The 20,843-nt window shown below is 38.0% G+C and overlaps 1 protein-coding gene across 1 annotated transcript in view; it reads left to right on the forward strand.

The window, feature by feature from the left end:
- LOC149027006 (ultraviolet-B receptor UVR8-like) overlaps positions 1–20,843 on the forward strand; it is a 33,946-nt gene that overhangs the window by 5,088 nt on the left and 8,015 nt on the right. Inside the window, exons 3-7 of the mRNA XM_089158038.1 lie at positions 5,155–5,301; positions 11,193–11,274; positions 13,829–13,984; positions 16,278–16,451; positions 17,200–17,271. Of these exons, the coding sequence (XP_089014164.1) occupies positions 5,155–5,301; positions 11,193–11,274; positions 13,829–13,984; positions 16,278–16,451; positions 17,200–17,271 (631 nt within the window). The remainder of the gene's footprint in view (positions 1–5,154; positions 5,302–11,192; positions 11,275–13,828; positions 13,985–16,277; positions 16,452–17,199; positions 17,272–20,843) is intronic.

Here is a 20,843-nt window from a genome sequence, read left to right on the forward strand (position 1 = left end):
TTCTCCAATGATACTCATATGCTCACCCAGTCGATGGGTTGATTGCTACCATTTAAAACAAAAATAATAGACTGACAGTCTGAAAATAAAATAACCCTATCAACAAAAGAATTTAAAGCTAGAAGAAGTCCATCTCTAATAGCTTTAGCCTCTACAATAGTAGCTGATGAGCTATAGCATATCTTAGCCTGGGCAGCTATAAAGCATCCTGCGGAATCCCATGCTACTGTTGAAAGAGCCCTCTTAGCCATGCTATTGTACTTTCAAATCCTGCGATGCTGCTCCTATCACTACAAAAGCATCTAGGTTAAGAAATCCCTCTAATTCAATGCTCTACAACCTGTGATTATTGTTAATTCAAGAAAAAACAATAAATAAAAAAGAGGATTGGCTTAGTTGACCTTGACCTCTTGGTCTTGTCTTTTGGTCTATATTGCTAAGTGTTTTATATCTTCTTTCTTGTGTGCCTTTGTAGGTTTGTCATAAGGCTTAGTGTCACACCCCACCTGACGGTATTAGATCCACCCTAACTACCCATGGATGTGATCCTCCGTCACAAAATCAGGTTACAACCACAATAATAAATATCGCACAAAAAACCATAATCATTAGCAAAAGTAATAAATCCATTAAGAATAAATGTCGAGTCTTAAAGAAATCTCAAAGAAATCTCCAAATAAAAGGAAGAATGATCAAAACTGAAAGATTACATCTGTTCGAAGTGTCTTTTATATTTTATCATAGTGCTGGTTTTTAATTTATAATCCCATCGATGAACTAACAGAATCCTATCCCTATTAATCGGCGCTATGAGAGCATTCTAAACAGCCACACGAACTGTCACATGCTGCATATTCAGCTTCCATAGACACCTCGGCATATCCCTTCGGAATCGGGGTCTTGTCGAAACCTACAAAGTCATCTAAGAAAAACAATAAATCCATAAGGGTGAGTTCCAAAGAACTCCGTAAGGTAAACAATTCACACATACAAGGATGATATAGGATGCAGAGTGCAGTGATGGCCTAGGTATGCAGCTAGTATGCTAAACATGCCAACCTCTATCTAGGTGACACGCATTAAGACGAACATCAACCTCCTCTGGGTAGTCTCAAACATACCCCTTATGGCATCCAACCGACTTTTGGGCATTATGATCAAGTATAGGGATACAAGTCCAATATGACCATGGTATGGGTTATAGGACCACACTCTCTCACCATAATCATTGGTATGAGAACTAACGCATGTTAGGGATATCCTAGCCCAATGCAAAGTCATAAAGGTCACGTATCACATGTGATCTAGATACCTTCCCTCATATATAGTGCCATTTTGGTCTAGTATCCTTCACCACTTAAGAATATTAATCCTCACGGGATCTTTACTGTTTGTTGGATTAACACCTCGTAATAGTATGGTCATCCATATATGACAAGGTGGATGCCTCTCATGTCTCCTCACAAAATGACTACCAACTGTTGGACGCCCATGAGCCCAACCCTCAACATATGCAACCCTACCATGAATGATAAGCTAGTAGGCTTGTGTCTCCTCACGGGATGGTTACCGACTGTTGGACGCCCACCAACACCCTACTACTATCACGGGTCACTTGGCTTCAATTCCTATGCAAAATGGGTAATAACATGTACAAAGGAGACCTAACCATGCATCTAGACCTCTTATTTATGCATAACCAACTCTATGCAGCACTGAAAGCATCAAGGGCAATGGTCTAAGCCATAATCCTTGATGTAAGATGATAAGCATACAAGTTCATGAATTAACCATGCATTTCAACTAGTCATATAAATTAGGGTAAATATCACTTACCTCCCCTCTTAGCTAGACAGATAGCACTTACACCCCCTCTTACTTGGATAATATCACTTACCTCCCCTCTTACCTAACAAATATATCAAACACCTCCCCTCTGTTAACTTTCTCGGTTAATTTAACTTTTATCGTTAAATATTTTTCTAAAACCCCAAACTACCCTTGGCTAAAAATAATTTTTTTGTTTAAAACCTAAATTATCGTAATCACCCTAGCATTTAAAATACTAAATTATCCTCAATTAATATAATTGTTAAAAACCAAAATACCATACTTAAAATCCAAATTATCTTTAATTATTAAAACCCAACATACCCTTTTTTTTCTTTTAATTTTATCAAACAACTAAAAAAACACCAACTACTTATATATCAAAATGCAATTTCAATACTGAATTATCAAAAGGATATGTTGGGCTTTTAATAATTAAGGATAATTTGAATTTTAACTATGGTGTTTTGATTTTTAACAATTATTTTAATTGAGGATAATTTAGTATTTTAACTGCTAGGGTGATTACGATAGTTTAGGGTTTAAACAAAAAAAATTATTTTTAGCCAAGGGTAGTTTGGGGTTTTAGAAAAATATTTAACGGTAAAAGTTAAATTTAACCATAGAAAGTTAACAGAGGGTAGGTGTTTGATATATTTGCTAGGTAAGAGGGGAGGTAAGTGATATTATCCAAGTAAGAGGGGGTGTATGTGCTATTTGTCCAGCTAAGGGGGGAGTTTAGTGATATTTACCCTATAAATTAAATAAATAATAAATAGCAGTAGATAGCCATTCCTAGTACTTTTACACATAATAATCATGCTTAAAACAGAATATTACAGCATATCAAATCATCAAGATCATTCTTTAGTTGATAAACAGAAACCACATCAAACCAACCAAGCATAAGTGCATTGTTCCCTTACCTGATTAATGTCAAAACCTTCTATAAGACTTGGTTTCATCCAAACCAGCACTCTAACAAGTCACAGCAGGTCTTACTAACATGTTCATACAATTACACTTAGGATTTGAAATCAATTCAACCATTCGGAACATCAAAACCAAGTCAGCAAGGGGCTGGTTGGTTGCCGGTTGGCTGGGTCAACCAACTACCTGGACCAACTGTCTGGTCTCTCTGGCAGAATTTCAGCTCCAAAATTCACCCCTTTGATCCCCCATCTTTGGTGGGTTTTGGGGTGATCTTTGTCATAAATCATGTCTTTGAAATACTATCCAAGCATCCCAAATAAGAAACAAAATAAACCCTAGTTTTATATCAGATTTGAAAGTAGAGAATCCTTCTCTGGAAAAATACGCCATTGGAATAGATACAAATCTTATTCCTCTTGCGTGTTCTAATTGGGATTAATGGAAAACAAAGGTTTCCCAACCAAATCATACTTCCAACAAAGGTTTCCCCCAAAATATTTCTCTAGAACAAAGGTTTAATACAAATGAAGAAAAGAGAATTAGTTTTCTTACCTCCATGATCTGAAATCTGACAAAGACACGTGGTTTCCTCTGCGAGAAGTGCCTTCCCTTGCTCCCACAATTGCTCTCTAACTTCTTCTACTTCTTGTTGCTGTCTTAGGATAAAATAATGATGAAATCAGGGTTTTAAAGCCTTAAATAGCGGTTCTGGAAGTAAAAATCCAGAACTACAAATACAGATTTAACCAACCGGCTAGGGTGGCAGTTGGTTGGTCAATCGACCGCCACCTAATGCTTTGCAGTACAAAGGTGGTTTGTCACCCCGGTTGGACCCAAACAGTGGTATAGGCCTAGGGATCATCCTAAAGGCTCTTAACTGAACTAGGGCATCTCCCAATTCTATCACTCATGAGCTGGAATTCCACATGCCCAACCCATCTGAGTTCTTGTTGGATCTCCTTCCAGTTTCCAACAAAGCTGCAGTACCACCATCTTCATCATCCAGATCCATAGATTTTGGTGCCGAACCAATGATCTCAAGTTGGATGGCCCACAACTTCTTCTCATTGGATGCTCAGGTTCTCAGACTTGTAATTTGGTTTTCGAGTTAGGATCCTAGGAGTTATCACACTTGGTCCCACATGTTAAGCCTTCTTGGTTCTCTTTTGTATTTCCCTCACCCTTCTTTCCTTGGGCAATAATTTTCTTTTTCATTTAAAAAAAAAAGGTACAAACCTGGTTCACTATATGAAACCTGTCAGCTGAAAACACCTTTTGATAATGTTGCAAGTAGTTTCTTTATGGTGAGGAATTCTCTTCCTTGTGGAATTGTACTTCCCTTTGGGTCAACAACATGTCAGGTCCTGATAAATCTGAATACTGATCGAAATTCAGGCTGTTAGTTGTCTCTGGAACCAAACCTGTCTTCTGGCTCAGATTTGAACATTTGTGGTCACCGTTAACGCTCTTATACATAAAGTGCATGTATTGACTTTGACAGGATTTAAATGCAATTGCAGCTCCCTAGTAGAATCAGAGAGAATTATATCTGATTGGATCCATATTAGAAAACAGATTCTTTTTTTATGACTGGCTAGGATTGAAACCTTGCTAAAATGGTTGTTCTGAGTCGAACTTTGCATCTAGTACCAACTTATATTGTACTTTCCCTTCCTATTCTGATAACATTCATTATTCCGTCACCTCTTTTCCTCATCTCCTCTTTCTTTTTTGTCTGAGTGCATCTTTTCTCAGTTTTAATGATTCTTTCTTCTTTATCAATTATAGAATAATTTATTTACCTAAGAGAAGGTAAATTCTTTGATGTAACTGACTTCTATTTAGCTAGAAAATTCAACTTAGCTAAAAAATTTACTTCCCTAAGTACATACTCTTATAAAAATCACTATCAGAGCCTAGTTTTAACAAAAGTCAAACACATGGGGCAGCATTCTGCAGTAAAGAACATTTGACTTTGATTATGTTTGATGAAGCTTTGCAATTGAGACTCAGTTGAGAATGGTAAAAAGATGGAATCTATTTCCATTACAACATCAGTCTATTAGTTTGATAAATCCTTTTATTAACTAATAGGTCCTTTTTTTTCTTCTTGAGATCCACATCCCATAGTCAAAGCACGAGAACACCATCATAAGGATACCGAGAAGAAATTTCTACTTATCTGTACTTCCATGCTTAATATTTGAAAATTGAAACCCTTTCCAGAACAGAATAATTTTATATGCCATCAACATGTAATTGGGTCAAATAATTGTGATATATTGAATGATTATTCTACCATTTTTGTGTCTTAGTATGTGTAGAAGTAGAACATCACTGTTATATGTTGCAGTTTGTTCTATTAGAAGTGTCTGATGGTTGTTTTTATAGGGGCGATTTTGGAAGATTGGGTCATGGTAACTCCAGTGACCTGTTTAGCCCTCAACCAGTTAAAGCTTTACAAGGTGTGATGATAAAGCAAATTGCTTGTGGGGATAGTCATTGTTTGGCAGTCACCATGGAAGGCGAGGTGCAGAGGTTGGTTGTTCTTTTTGTTCACGTTACTCACTCCTCTCTCCCTTTTCTTGTGCTTCAGGTGAGCTAGGTTTTATTCCCTGATTTTTTTCCCCTATCTGTGCTTGGTGTTCATCGTCTCTAGCGTAGTTTTGAACTGCTACTAAGTTGTTAAATTATACCAGTATGTATAACAATTCTGCTTCAAAGTCTTTGGTACCACTCAGCTTGCAACATTTGATTTTATTCTTGTGCTTTTCAGTCCATTTCTGCACTTGTGAGTAACTTCACAGAGTAGCCAAGTAGAATTCTTTCTAGCTAAAAGGTATATAGGTTACCATGTAAAAACTGTAATGTTATATGTTAAGACATTAATGTGGAGGGGCACTGTAGGGACAGGCAAGTTGTAGGGGATCATATCCACCCAAACATGTGGGCTACACAATTGAAGGACGAGGACATGTATCAGGGTCTCATTGGAGAGTGGCTGCTTGCTTGCTGGGAATCTTCGGAGGGTATGGCTGAGGTGGTAAGGGGTTTGTTAGGATTTGTTTGGGGGGTGTTTATCTTGGGTATATTAGGGGAAAGAAGCGGAATAGAGAGGGGAAAGGGAAAGGGAAGACCCTCAGTTAAGGGCACTCCGGAGAGGATTCATCTTGTATTGCAGTCTTTGTTAACCATTTCTGGTGTTGAATTAATCGAGTAATTTCGTTGCCGTTTTCCTTCGAGTCCTGATGTACTATACGTGTGTGTGGTGCTGTCTAACTGCCATTGAGATTGAGCGGGAGAGGAGCATCGTTGCAGGGTTTTATCCAATTTCCCGTGGTTTTATTGAGAGGTCCTATCATTATACAATTGAAGAGCTTAACCACTCAATACAAATTATTTGTCACGGATATGTGTTTTAATATGCAGAATCGTAGGAAATGTGAGATAATTTTTGTGAAGATTAGATGATGAACTTCAAAGTAGAAAAACTTGAATGCAATAACTGATAAATTAGTTGTAAAAAGGAAGTGATTCCCTTACACACACACACACACACACACACACACACACACACACCCAAAAAAAAATAAGGGGGGGGGGGAGGGAGAGAGAGAGATAGAGACATAGGGTGCTAGCTTATAGTATACTGCTACATATGCACCCCAATATGCTGTGGAATGAGATAACTACTTATATGCAGGATATAGCTAAAGAACTTTTAGGAAAATCTAAAGAAAAGTGGCATTCATCTAGGGAAAGATAGTGGTGTGATGTTGAAGTTCAAGCCACCATTGAGGCTAAGAAATCTATTTTTAAAACTTGATAAAGGACGGAAGATATGCACTGAAATATTTATGCACGAAGCACGGAACGGAAGAGAATCGCACGGACGCACGGCGAAGTATGATATTTCGCCACGCGAACGAAACTGTTGTATGATGTTAGCGAGCTACCTACTTTCTATTTCTAATCTAGGAGTCTTGCTACGTTAAGTTTTGGGAGTTTTTAGAAAGCATAGTTTCTATTTTGGTGGTAGTTTCTATTTTCAGAAATTTCTATTTTAGGAGCTAGGAAGTTACTAAAGTTGTAATTTTTGTTCCTTTTCTAGAGGACAATACTGCTCCAGTTGTATAGATTCATTGAAGCTATAAAAAAAGGGCCGTGATTCAGACTCGCAGAACACAAGCCTCCATTAGTTCTTCATCTCTCTCCTCTCTTCTCTCTCTTTCTTTGTTCAAGTTCAGCGCTGTTTGATTATTTAATGCTTGTTTTCTAACATGGTATCAAACCTAGTTTAATCAACTAGGGACCGTTCTCTCTCTTGGCTGCCTAGTTTTTTCTTCTTCTTTTCTTTTCCTTTTTCTTATCTAGGGCAGCCCCAACCCGGGATAATGGCATGGCTGTCCTTCTTCTTTAACTTTGAAGCACCAAGTATCTATGTATTAATACTACAAAAGGCCTTAAGCTTTTTGGGGACATGTCTACCTATTTGATTCAAATGAGGCTGCTACTACCTTTTTTTGTGCAAATCGAAGTTCAATCGCACTATACCGATGTCTTGGGATTCCTCTTGATTCTTGCAAAGATATGCCCATAAGGATTGCAAGACCTAAGTATTGTATTCCATTGTTTGTGCTATAAGTTTAGTTGCAAGTCGATACTAGTACCCCTGTTCATTGAATTTCTCTCTCGAAAAATCGCTGCTACCTCTTGCTTTACTACTTCTTCGTTGTTTATTTTAGAATCAAGTTTAGCCTTCTTTTATCTAATACCTACAAAGACCTAAAGAACTACTTTTCCTTCATATAAAGATCCGTAGAGTTTCACATCTAGCGAAGTTTGTTGCTATGGTCCAAGATCGATATTATCCCTGCAACCAATCTGCACTTCTTCCGAGTGGATTGTTGCACCGCAATTTGAGATTCCAAGCTAGTTCAGTAATTTTCTCTTGATCTAATTTGCTCCTACCCTATTAAAGGGTTAGTGGTGGTCGAATTCCCCCCCCTTGGTGAACAAGACTTTGTCCTGTGAGACAATTTCGCTGCTTGATCAGCTTTATTGGTGAATAATACACCTCTGTGGCTGCTACTTTTCCTTCTTGGGTTTCTTTTGTGCTCATACTTCTTGGCTGCTTCATTGGTCATCATTAATTGTCCACGTGTAATGCTACACGTGAGGGGAGAATGGTACCTTATTCTATATCTACTCAAGATGTGCCGATGGATATTATTTGTGAAGATCTTTGCCCTCAACTTATGTCATTCTACAACAATATCATTACCTATCTTTACCTATATTACCCATACTACCTACTTGGTCTCCAGTAACCTATATTGTCTTTTATCTTACCTACTTGGTCCGAGAACCCATACTATCTTTTACCTTACCTACTTGGTCCGATAACCCATACCGTTACCTACCTACTTGGTCCACAGAACTCATATTGTCTACCTACCTACTTGGCCCGCAGTAACCCATACTACCTTACACGGCCCCGATAACCTATCCTACCTACCTACTTGGTCCATAGTAATCAATAGCCTACCTACCCATACACATATTACTTGCCCGGAAGCATTTATATGGACATTGGAGTTGCAATGAAGATTTAGCGGGATATCTCCACTACCGGCATACGTGGATAATGCCGCCACCTACTACTTGCCTTATGAAGCATATATGGACGAAGTTACAATGAAGATAGGTGGAAAGCCCACTACCGGCACGGGATAGTATCGATCGCATACTTGTGGGCGTTGTCTTCAACATCGTGATTGTTCATTATTGGATGGTATTGGACATGAAGAATTAAAGAAAGTGGTGTTGAATCCGGTGAAGGTGATCGAACTACACAACGACAAGATGGGACGAAGTTACATTATGCAAGCGAAGGGACACCCACGAGGGGAGTGGAAGATATGACGAAAACGCAAAAGACGGAACAGAAAGAAAAGCACGACGCACGGAACAAAAGAGAAGCACGGAACAGAAAACGGAGAGTAGCGATGCACCACATCAACAGGAGTCTCACGTAAGTTTTGGGAGTTTAAAAGCATAGTCTATTTGGGGTAGTTTTATTTTCAAAAATTTCTATTTTAGGAGCTAGGAAGTTACTAAAGTTGTAATTTTTTGTTTCGTTTTTCTAGAGGACAATTACTTGTCTCTCAAGTTGTATTAGATTCATTAGAAGCTATAAATAAAAGGGTCTGTGATTTAGACTCTTAAGCAAGAATCACAAGCCTTTTACTAGTTTTCATTTTTTCTTCTTCTTTTTTCTTTTCTTTGTTCAAGTTCAGCTGTTGTTTTGATTCTTTAATGCTTGTTTTCTAACAAGGACCAAGGATGAGGAGGATTTTGAAAGGCATGCATTTGCTCAAGATGAAAATAAGAATACCGTAGGTAAAGATAGGATTACATAGCAATTTGTGCAAAAAGGAGAAAAGTATGTACAAGGACTAGGTAAAATGAAAGAGTGAAAGGTAGAAAACCATATTAGATTCATTAAAAGTGAAGGTGATGATGTGTTAGTAGGTAATGAAGATATAAAACAAATGGAAAACCCCCATTGGAGGATTATATTTTGGATAAACTGGATTTAGATAAGACTTGTGTTTGATTGTAGATTTGTAATCATCAAAACTGAAAGGATATGAAGAGTATTTCTGTTCTTTGAGGCTTGTGGTTTAGGCACCAGAAAGACATTGGAAGCATGGTAGAAGATCTCGCTCTTGAGCGAGATCTCGACCATCTCGGTCGAGATATACAATTTTTTGGCGTCAACTTGGTGGCCCATCTCAGTGGGTATTAGGGTCCCAATTGGGTTGAAACTTGGTATTTAGCCTTTTGAAGGCCTTTTGAACACATTGGTGGCCTTGGATTTGTCAGAAAACAACCAGAAGTATGATTTCTAAGTCTACCCATAGTGTGAAACTGAAATGTTGTGGGATTAGAGAATGCAAGGTTATCCAACATGTAATATAGAACCTTTAAGGCATGTAAATGAAAAGAAAGTGTATCAAATGCATCAAATAACCTAAATGTTATCAAATTTCCATCCATATGAAAATCACAATCTCAATTTTCAAGAATAGAATAATAAAATTATACAACCATTAGAAGTTCTATATAAGTCATTAAATCATAAGTTCATAAGACAAGTAGAGAATGATTTCCTTCGATGTTGTAGATGTGTTAAGAGTAGTTGCAAGTGAAAATCCAACTGAAATCCACAAAAAAATTAAAAATTAAGAGTTCCAGCGAAATCAAGGGCGAGATCTCAAGTGAGATATCTCAACTCTCTGATCTCGACCTCCATCTCGTCTCACTTCTTTGAAAAAGCGAGATATCTCAGCGAGATCTCCCACCATGATTGGAAGTATAGTTTTCATTTTTCATAATAAAGAGGTTTGTTGAGGTGCCATGGTCTTAGGCAGCAGAAAAGGGTACACAAAATGGCTGCTTTTGGTTGTTGTCCTTGTTGGCAACGTACTGGCTGGTTATCAAAGAGTATCCATGAAATTTTTGGGATGTAGTTCCCAAAGTCGAATTGCTGCGACAAAGGGCATTTTAGGCAAAAACCATGCTCTTGTTTTGGCAAAAATCTTGCTATATTCTCTCCATTTTTGGAAGATCAGTTGGAGCAATATTGCAGTATTGTGATAGATGCAGTTTTTCATCTGTTTGAGTAGTTGTTCTTGAGAACTCAAAAACACCAGGAAAGAATGCATGAGAAGAGAAGAGAGCGACCACTCCATTGCGTTGTCAAAGGCTCTTGAACAATGGAAATTAGCAGCGGTGCATTTGTGATGGTGTTCACATGTTTGATTGTTCTTCATCAGACACGATTAGTTATCTCTAAGGAGGTGATCACGTTTACAAATCCTTGTTCTAGGTTATTGTTCTTGTTATTGATCATGTTCAGAGATGCTTAGAGTTGATTGGGTTTGGGTTTGTATTTATTCTTTTTTGTTATTGGGAAACTCAGAGAAGCCTAGAGTTGATTGGTTTTGCAAAGTGGGTTGGCGATCATAGCAGACGCATCCACATTCTAGTGGTGTAAGGTGAGATTGCTAATGACTTTGTTGTCTGCTTTTTTTTATGGAGATATGGAACGGTTTTCGCTAATCTCAACTTTGGGTGAACCAATCTGATCCCATTTCCCTATCCTTTTGTTTGTCCAAATGTTGTTATTTTGAAATATGGATATTCATTTCTTGTGTTTTTTGTTGTCTTTCGTGTGTGAATTCCTTTTATCAAATGAAACGTTATTTTATCATCACAGGACTCCTGCATACATGCAATAAACTGTCTTTGAACTTTCGTTGTGCCTGATTCTTCAGTGTGATGCAGATATTCTGTCTCTTTTAATATTTGAAGAACTTATAGAAGCATGTTTATACACTGATATTTGTGTTTTCCTGATTAAGTTGGGGGAGAAATCAAAATGGCCAGCTTGGTCTTGGCCATACTGAGGACTCACTCGTACCACAAAAAGTTAATGCTTTCGAGGTATCTTCAGTGCCTGTTTTCTTTTAGAAGATGCTTTACTTTAACTCTTTTATTTGCCCAATTTGATTGTTTGGGTACCATCCTGTCTATAGCTTTTTTAGAGCTTAAAACTAAGTAACATTAGCGGAAAAAAGCTAATCTTTGTACTGGTAAAGGCTTGTTTAGATGACTGGAAATTGGATTACTGCACCATGTGTAGCTCTGCATACCTTCTTTGTTCTAATGGTGAATTTGGGCCTGAAAAATTCAAATCCAGATTTGATTCAAATGTTTTTTTTTTCTTCTTTTTCCTGGATTCAGCTAGTTTAACCAGCAACCTGTCTAGGATTGGGAAATTCCAGCCTACAAAATTTATGTTTGGGGCTGGGTTTTCATGGCAACGAGTCGTGTAAACTACTAATTTTGAATATCCGATCCTCGTGTCTTTGCAATAGCTAAATGGTTGACCACACTTCTTACATGTTTCTTTTTTTTTTTTTTTTTTTTTTTTTTTTTTGGGGGGTGGCGGGGTGGCGGGGGGGGGGGGGATGAATTACATGTTTGTGTTGAAAAACCTAAATAATGTTTTTGCCTTTTGAAGTTAATATTTGGGTGAGGCTGGCTGTGTTAGAATAGGAATTCTCAGCCTTAACCCAGCTTGTGGGTTGGGCAGGTCTGGGATTGTTTGGGTTTTGAAATGCCCAGCCAACCTGGGTGGTTGGCCCTACTCATTTTATTAGTTGAACTCTTAGTGGCATCTGATAAGCAGGTTCAATTACTTGGATAATCTTTACTTAAAGAAGTCCTGGAAGAGACCAAGAGATGGAAAGCTTGAAGACACATGTTATATAGAGATAAGATCTGATATTGCATTTTTGTTGGTGGAATATATCTTCCTTAATCTGCTTCAGCAGTGCAGATATTCTTTGAAGGAATAAAAAAGAGAAGAGAAGAAATCACATTTGGGATATCAATCCCATATGTGTTGTTCTACAATACCAAAATTCTTAGAATAGACATTCATTCTTTACTTAATCCCCCTTAATTGATGTGAGATGTATCACATATATATAAATCTTCTGGAACTCCTAATTTGACTCATAAAATGACTCTTGTCACTTTAGAAGAATCAATAAACTAAACAAACTCAAAACCATGGTGCAAATTACAGTCGAAACTCAGGCAAAAACTGAAATCCCCAGGTCTCAACCGAAATCTGTTACTTTTTTTTGACACTTCAACCCTAGGTTTCGGGCCTTATATGACCTCATTTTCATCTGATTTCTCGTCTTCTACCTATTTAAAGCATAATAAACACAATGAAACTCGTATTTTGCTAAAAAAACCACTTGAAATTTATCATTCAAGTATACTAACAAATGACTGGTTCCGACAAGTACAATCCATATTGCGTACAGGCATAGAATCATTAACATACATGAATTGTTTGATAGAATGGTTATATATACAAGTCAACAAAATACAATGACCATCTAGATCAAGTGATGGTGTCTCACATATATAAAGTTGAAGCACATATATCATGTATACATATGTATTTTGAAAAAAATACATAATTTGAAAAATAATTTTCAAAATTAAAAAAAATTTAAAAAAAAATAAACAACACACAATCATAGATCATAGTCCTAGTCTAAATATATATTAATTTCAAGGCAATGCAAGATCATTTAAGGTATGAACAAAAGAAAAAGGGGAAGTTAAGAACTGTTGGGTATGGCTCATGCTTCACATTCTATTGCCGCCAAAGTTTCCTTTGTAGTTGTTGTGGCTTTAGAGATGTTTTAAGGTGAAAGAGGAGCATAAGAGGTGTTTGAAGGCAAAGGAGTTGTGGAAATTAGGTGAAAATGGGATAGAAATCAACAAAAACCGAGGAAATTGGAGTGTCGAAACCTGTGAAATGGTCAAAATCTACGAAATTTTGGTCGAAATCTTGAAAGTTTTGTTTCAATTTTCCAAAATGCAGTGATTTTGGTCGAAAGTTATTCCATGCTCAAAACAGAACTCTTAACTAGCTATTAATTATATTAATCTAACACAAAACACTCAATTTAACTATGAATCTTGTGCACTGACATCACCCCCACATTTTTTTTGGGGGGGGGGGGTAACCAACATCACCCCGACTAGGTTTATATATTGGGCCCATCACATTAATAAACCCAAAAATAAGATGCCTAATACGAACCCAATATTGGGGATTTAATCTTTAGAGGAAAAATTGATCCATTTGACCAATCTTAAGTGCATCACCTCATCTCGGTGGCTCCGCCTCCCTATCTTTCTCCCTCTTGGTTTTTTCACGTGTCTCTCTTCTTGCTTTTCTTCTAGCACTACCACCATGTCTCAGCCCCTCTCTCTCATCCTCGGTTGGTAATTTTTGTTTTCTCCCTCGGGGGCTCTTTTATGGTTTCCTTCTTGGGTTTTGAATAGATCTAAGGGTTTGTTTCTGAGATAACTGGTTGCTGATGTTTCTCTGGGATCTGTTTGAGATTTGATGATTTTGATTGCTTTTTGCTATTGTTGTTAGAGCCTTTTGTGCGTGATTTTGCAGGGAATATTTGTTAGAATGATTGCAGCTGGTGCTGAACATACAGCAGCAGTTACAGAAGATGGCAAGCTCTATGGTTGGGGCTGGGGTCGATATGGAAACTTGGGTTTGGGTGACAGAAACGATCGTTTAGTCCCTCATCATGTTTCTTCTGTTGATGTATGTTGACTAGTTTCCAAGATCATTTTATTTTTCCTGGTTATCTTATCTATTTTGCTTGTTCCTTTTAAGCTTATTGTATGAGTTACTGTTGCTTTTGGTTTGGTGCTGCTTGTATTAGTGGACTTCTATTCCTTTTCTATTCAGCTGTGAGAAGGCATGTCAAAAAGCACATATAGACCAACATAAAATTACACAAAATTTCATTATCATATTAGTGAAATCTAATGAGGGTGATCGTCTTCTTTATCTCTTTAGTAAAATAATGTGGGCTTCGATTACTTTTTGTTTCTTGGAGGCTTTGTTTAAAGAAACAACCAAAGGTTTTTGTTTTATTTTGTCACAACTGTTTTTGAGACACTTGCATTATTTCATGGGGGTGGAATTAGTCCAATGGTTCAGTTTTCGTGTCCTCAAGGCTCAAACAGACCCGAAAGATTGCTCTTTTCTGACAAGGTAAATCTACATAAGGTTTAATTTTTTTTGTTGATTTATCTATTCCTCATTGGAGTCATTCAACTAATAGACAAAAAATATGTAGGACATCATACAGTCTTTTTGAGAGTAAGACTCTCTCGTACGGTTGAACCCATCCTTGTAAACCAAACAAATCCTATTTAGTTAAGATACCCCACATGATTCATACCATCTTGGCCATTGTGTCAACAATGCAGAATTCAGATGCATCCCAACTCACAACACACAGAGAGAGAGAGAGAGAGAGAGAGAGAGAGAGAGAGAGAGAGAGAACTTCTTTGAATACCTGATTGGAAATCATTCTCTCTTTTTCCCTAAGGATACTATATCATGTGAGTATTGATGAATAATCTGTGAGAATTAGAGTCGAAGTAGGGAAGTCTATCCATTTTGGTAAGATAAATTAGCATGAATGTTTTAATGAATGAGGATATTTCACAAATAGGTTTTATAAATGTAGACTATTGTGTCTTAATATTCCCAGTAATCATTGGATTGTTTAGCATATTGACTGGTTAATCTTAGTTTATGGTCTGCTGGATTGAGTACAGGGGATTTATGTAATTAGCATTTTGTTAAGATATATAGCTGGGGGATTGTGAGTTGGGGGAACATGTTAGATGTTATGCTATTCTCCCACTTCTCTGTAGAGCTCTTTTCTCCTCTTCATGGTCTGTTTTGTGACATGGATAATGGATAAAATTGCAAATATAAAAATATTGTAGGATGATTGCACAAAGGCATGAAATATAAAGGTGTGCCCCTAACAGTTTGAGCTTTTAGTTGAAATGGTCACTGACATGTTAACAATATAGGAGGTCATGTACTTGACCCCTGGGATGTGCATTGGAATCTCTTTTTTCATTTCTTTTTCCTGGCATTTTTTCTCCATATGATCTTGACCACATAGAAGGACCATGTGATCTTGGCCTACACATGAGGGGGAGTGTTGATGTATACACTTTTGCTGCCTTTCCCTAACAGTTCGTGCTCTAGATGAAATGGTAGCTAACAAGGTACCTTGTATTTCATCTTATTATCTTAGACTTCACATACAGTTAGACCTAACTGGCAGGTATGTAAAACCATACCTTTCTATGTTTTCATATTTGATTGTTTTGGCCAATTCATATTTTTATTTTTTATTTATATTAAAGCAACATGGCAGATTTGTTATGTTGTGATCTGAATTCTTGTATCCGATTTCGAAGATGGACCCGCACCGACATATTTTGGTGGGCGACCCAAATGACCTATGACCTATGGTGGAAGCGAAGGGCTTGGGCCAGCCCACCTCAAATCTATGCAGGGGTGTAGCCCCTGTGGTACGGTATGACCTAACCCAATGGATTGACCCATTTACCCGATTGGATTCCTATATATATATATATATGTATCTTATGTTCGCCTAACACATTATTGAGACATTTGGGATTTTTTGTTAGGGTTTTGGGAGAGAGTTCTTGTAATGCCGTTTTTGGCGATTGGTTGTGTGATCTCCTATTCTTTTTCTACATAGGAAAAAACTCTTCCTCTTTGCCCGTGGACATAGCATACCGCATTGGTGTGTGAACCATATTAAATCTCTGTGTGCTTTCGTTTTGGCTCTATTTCAAGTCGCTATTTCGTGGTGTTTGTTTTAACAAGATTTAGTGGGCACCTCAATTTATTTCACCTCAAAAGTTCTGCCGATCAATTATTCAGTTAATTTGGAATTTCATGCTCCATCCTCTAGTCCTACTACAAGGTTTCTGATCTTACAAGAATCAATTCCTGACCTGCTTTTAAGGTCTTTGTTTTTTGTGTGATGTTCTAGGGGCAGAAAATGGTTCTGGTTGCATGTGGATGGCGGCATACAATTGCTGTCTCCTCTTCTGGGAGTTTATATACCTACGGGTGGAGCAAATATGGTCAGCTGGGACATGGCGACTTTGAGGATCGCCTTATTCCTTATCAGTTGGAAGCTCTACATGATGATTATATTACTCAGGTCAGTTTTTATATTCATCTTTGCATAATTGCCTTCATTTATTAAGATTGATTTCTTTAGAAGTGAATATTTTATGAACAAGGAAGTCTAGCCTTTCAGGCCTAAGAATTTCTATGGTTTACCACATGTACATAGAGATATAACTTATTTCTACATCTTTTCTAGATAATTTAGTTTTATGTTCCTATGGGTAGGAACCCCCCCCCCCCCCAGTGAGGGGAAGTGATTGGTTTATGCTTTAGCTGATTAAATTTTTGAGAACTGGCGTTACTAGTAGGCTCTTATGTATGCCATTATCCTGCTCGCTAGTCACCTTCAGGGGTACTTTGGCTGCACCCAATTGCCATTCTTGTTATATGCTTTGTGCTTCTTATCTCTGTTTCAGATAAAATTCCTGTAATCTACTCGGGTGAGGGAAAACAGAAGGTACCAACCTATTGCTGGAAAGTACCAGTCAGTGGTGAAAATCTTTATTTGTGACTCATTTTAACAATATTGACTAAAAAAATTAAATGCTTAAAATTTCTTTAATGGTTGAAATATTAACCTTTTCATAAATTTCTATTTCAAATCTTATTTTTTGCTATCCTCTTTCCATCTATAAGCTAGTCTCATGACTCATGTGGTGAATGGATATATTTCATTGGCTTCACTGGTACTTTTGTATGCACACTTAAGCATGTGGAATGTTTTCTTTTATGTCACATTTTATTCATCAATTATCTGGGCAAAGCTCAACTCTTTGCAGATATCAGGTGGTTGGCGTCACTCCATGGCAGTCACATCTGATGGAAGACTTTATGGCTGGGGATGGAATAAGGTTGGTGACCTTATTTCTAGATCATGTAATCCATATGTGTATGTATATTTAATCACATATAAGTCAATATTTCTAACTAATTGTGCTGCTGCAAAATGGAACTTCATGAAAGTCTCATATAATTTCGTAGAATGCTTGAACAATCTAATTTAGGGATGGTTTAGGAAAGTAATTAACAATTTCATGCCAATGTAGATTGGTTTCTTTCGGGAGTTTGTGTACGTAACCTGAACTATTTGTGAATTTTCCTTTAGCATTCTTATAGTTTCAAGGCTGTGTTTGCTTTTATAATTAATGGAGAGATTTATAATCATGTGGAATTGGACACTTGATATCAAGATTTAATCACAAAGGTCCACATCATTGAAATCACACTCCAAGTTACAGGGTTTGGATATACCCTACACACCTAAGGTTCAAGAAAATTGATCAAGTTCCTCTCCCCGGGGTGGGTCTAAAAGAAGTTACAACAAAATGTAATTCCATATTATCTTTTCCAATATAAATTAAATATATACAAATATAGAAGTTACAATGAAGGCCATTTGTGGCGCATTTTTCAAGTGCTCCTTGTTTTGAAGGCTTAGTCACGGGTTCAAGTCCTAGAAACAACCTCTCTAGAAATAGCAATAAGGCTGCATGCATGACTCCCCAGACCCTATTGAACACGTGAGCCTTGCGCACTAGTATGGCCTTACACCTCAATGTAACAATGGCATAATATTGTTTTTTTGTAATTAATACAATGAATTGTCCCTTATTACCCTCCCTCTAATGAGTCACAAATGCCAGAAGCTTGTCATTAAAGGAGACAAAACGAGGAGCATCTAAACTCTTTGGAAAAAGAAGAAAAAAAAAATGAGTTGGTGTTTGAGGATAGGAATTGAACTTCTTGTACACCTTGGATAACTAGTTCAGACACCAAATGATAATCAGCATTAGTAGGAGCACTAAATATCGGATTTGCTGACATTAGAGAAGCATAAAAATTGTTGCGCTGAATGGTAAATGGGTGCATCAGGAAGATTTAAAGTCCATGAAGTATATAGGAAATCCACGAGGCTGGAAGTGACGATGGAAAGTGCTTTATATTCGGCTGTGGAGCTGAAGCAGGGGGCATTAGGTTGCTTTTTAGTATCCTATGTGATGAGATTTCCTTAAAGGAAAAACACAAAAACCTGCAGTTGAAGTAACTTGTGTTGAGACACCCACCCAAGTAGTACTGCAGTAGGATGTGGGAGTGTGATTTGGTACTTATTGAAGAAGATGGAAGCAGTTAAGACCCATGACATGGTCAAGTACACAGGATGTACATGAAGTGAAGTCATCTACTCTATGACTATTAGGTAACATGGGCAAGCGGCTTTCTTTTCCAACATAGAAATTATCTGAATTATTGCAGTATGTCTGGCTACTCAAAGTACATGAATCTGAAGTCATGATGTTACCACTTGAATCTGGCATTCATCAAGTGTCATTCTATGTGAGTGCAAAAAGTGCCTGTTGTGTCAAAAATTCACATGAAGACATCCAATGGGGCTTGAAAATTAGCCGTTACATCAGTAGGTATTGTGTAGTGAAATTGGCAACATTCTATGCAGGGATAAGGCTTGTAGCAGATTTGAGAATACAATTTAGATTATTGGACTTCAGCATGTGCAGGTTGTTGTTGATTTGCAATTCCTTAAAGAAAAGTTATGGTATCTATTCTCCTGTGCTAATTTTTAAGTAAAATTTCTGATTCTTTCCATGCCTATTGCTAGGATGATTGTGACAACCAGGTTGTGAAGTTTCGCCAAAATTCAGCCAAAACATTGGCCAGGTTTGGCCAGATTTTGACCCCTCCTTTGGGGGTATTTTAGGTCATTATAGGCCCAAATTTGGTGTCTAGCCTAATCTAATCCCAATAAGCACATTGGAATTGTTGGTTTTGCTTAAAACCTCACCTAAATTGATGTTCTTGATCGGCACATACCCGACTATACAGGCAAAATTGGAAAGTACTATGCCTCGGTGGATCCATCTACTGTGAGTCCTGTGATTCATGTCCCATGCTAGAAGGCCCAAAGGCTGCAACTATGAGCTTCTCCTCCTTAATATTTTTAAAGTCACTCCATGACATTTCATGCTGATAGTTATTGAGGTACAAAGGAACTAAACCTCTATAATTGGCATCATCTATTGATGCAAAACTACTCCCATCAGGAGGGTAATGAGAATAGAGATATGGAAGAGAGTCAAGAGACCCTGCTGGGTGTGGTGTTGCTGGTGCATATGATGGTGGGTCTGGTGGCATACTGTATTCATATACTGCTTCCAAAATACCAGTTGTCCCCGAGCCACCGAGAGGGATAATTGGGACACTCTGATGATGATGGCCCCAACCATCATAATCCCTATAAGTAAATGTGGTCCATGTTATGCCTCTAAAGTCATCTAAGCTCATAGATGATCCATCATCGTACCCATAGTAGTGCAAACTCCTAGAAGACGGGTATGTACCATCAAGTCCATGTGCGGGTTGGACACCATAATCATAAGCCCCATAACCATAAGCAGATGTGGAGCCTACGGACTCCTCCAGGCTCATGGATCCCATCACTCCCAACAAGTTGTCCATCAAATTGAAATGGCCATATGAGCCATATGATTGAGTATCGTCACTATAACCATGGCCATGCATGTGTTGTTGTCCCCCCCATGGCCTCCACCCCTCCTTGGCCAAGTGTAGCTTGTAGTACGATCACGATGAAGCTCACCACCATAATCTTCATCCTAGGTGGCATGTGTGTACCGAGTTTCTCCAGTGTATCTCTTTGGGGATGTTGTGTGTCTGATAATAGAACATGTAATCGCTGCTATACTCCACCACCACTAGATTATTGTCATCATCATCATCTTCATCCCTCCGAGTTTAACTGGGACTTGCAAGGGTGTTATTCAGATCGTCCTCACGTGTGTCAGGATACACCATACAATCCTCATCTGTAGTGGCAATAGCCGCCTGTGCATGTGCTTGACCCTCTCGAGATGTCATGTACTCTATCTACATCAACTCCCGCAGCTTGAGCAATATATGGGTTTGGTCTACCTCCAAGCTAGTCTATCCAGCTCACCCCTGTCCAACAACCACTTAGTGAAGGGATGGTGCACATTGTATTCATTAGCACCTCACCTGCCTTCTTGAAGTTGGATCCATTGTCAATGACGGTCGACCACATTATTCTTCCCAACCCCATCAATAACATTTTGTAGGAGTCCAAGTATATACATGTGGTCTTTCATCTAGCCGGTAGCATCCACAAATTTCAAAAAAAATGGTCCTCCTGTCATAATACACAATAAAGTTGATGATAGATTTTTTTTGTCCGACCAGTCCATCCATCACACATAATGGTGCATCCATATGACCCCCATAAAGATCTCAAACTGTCAATGTACTCCTGCGGCCCCTCCTCCTGAATCAGTACAATGGCCATCACCTCTCTAGGGATGGGACTAGCATATCCAGGACCTGTGTTGTGTTTGTTGGAATAGAACTGTAATACATCAACTTTGCCACTGCCTTCTTA

Source organism: Hakea prostrata, chromosome 1 (assembly GCF_041222555.1).
Source record: "Hakea prostrata isolate BN-2017 chromosome 1, UWA_Hpros_2, whole genome shotgun sequence".
Taxonomy (NCBI): domain Eukaryota; kingdom Viridiplantae; phylum Streptophyta; class Magnoliopsida; order Proteales; family Proteaceae; genus Hakea; species Hakea prostrata.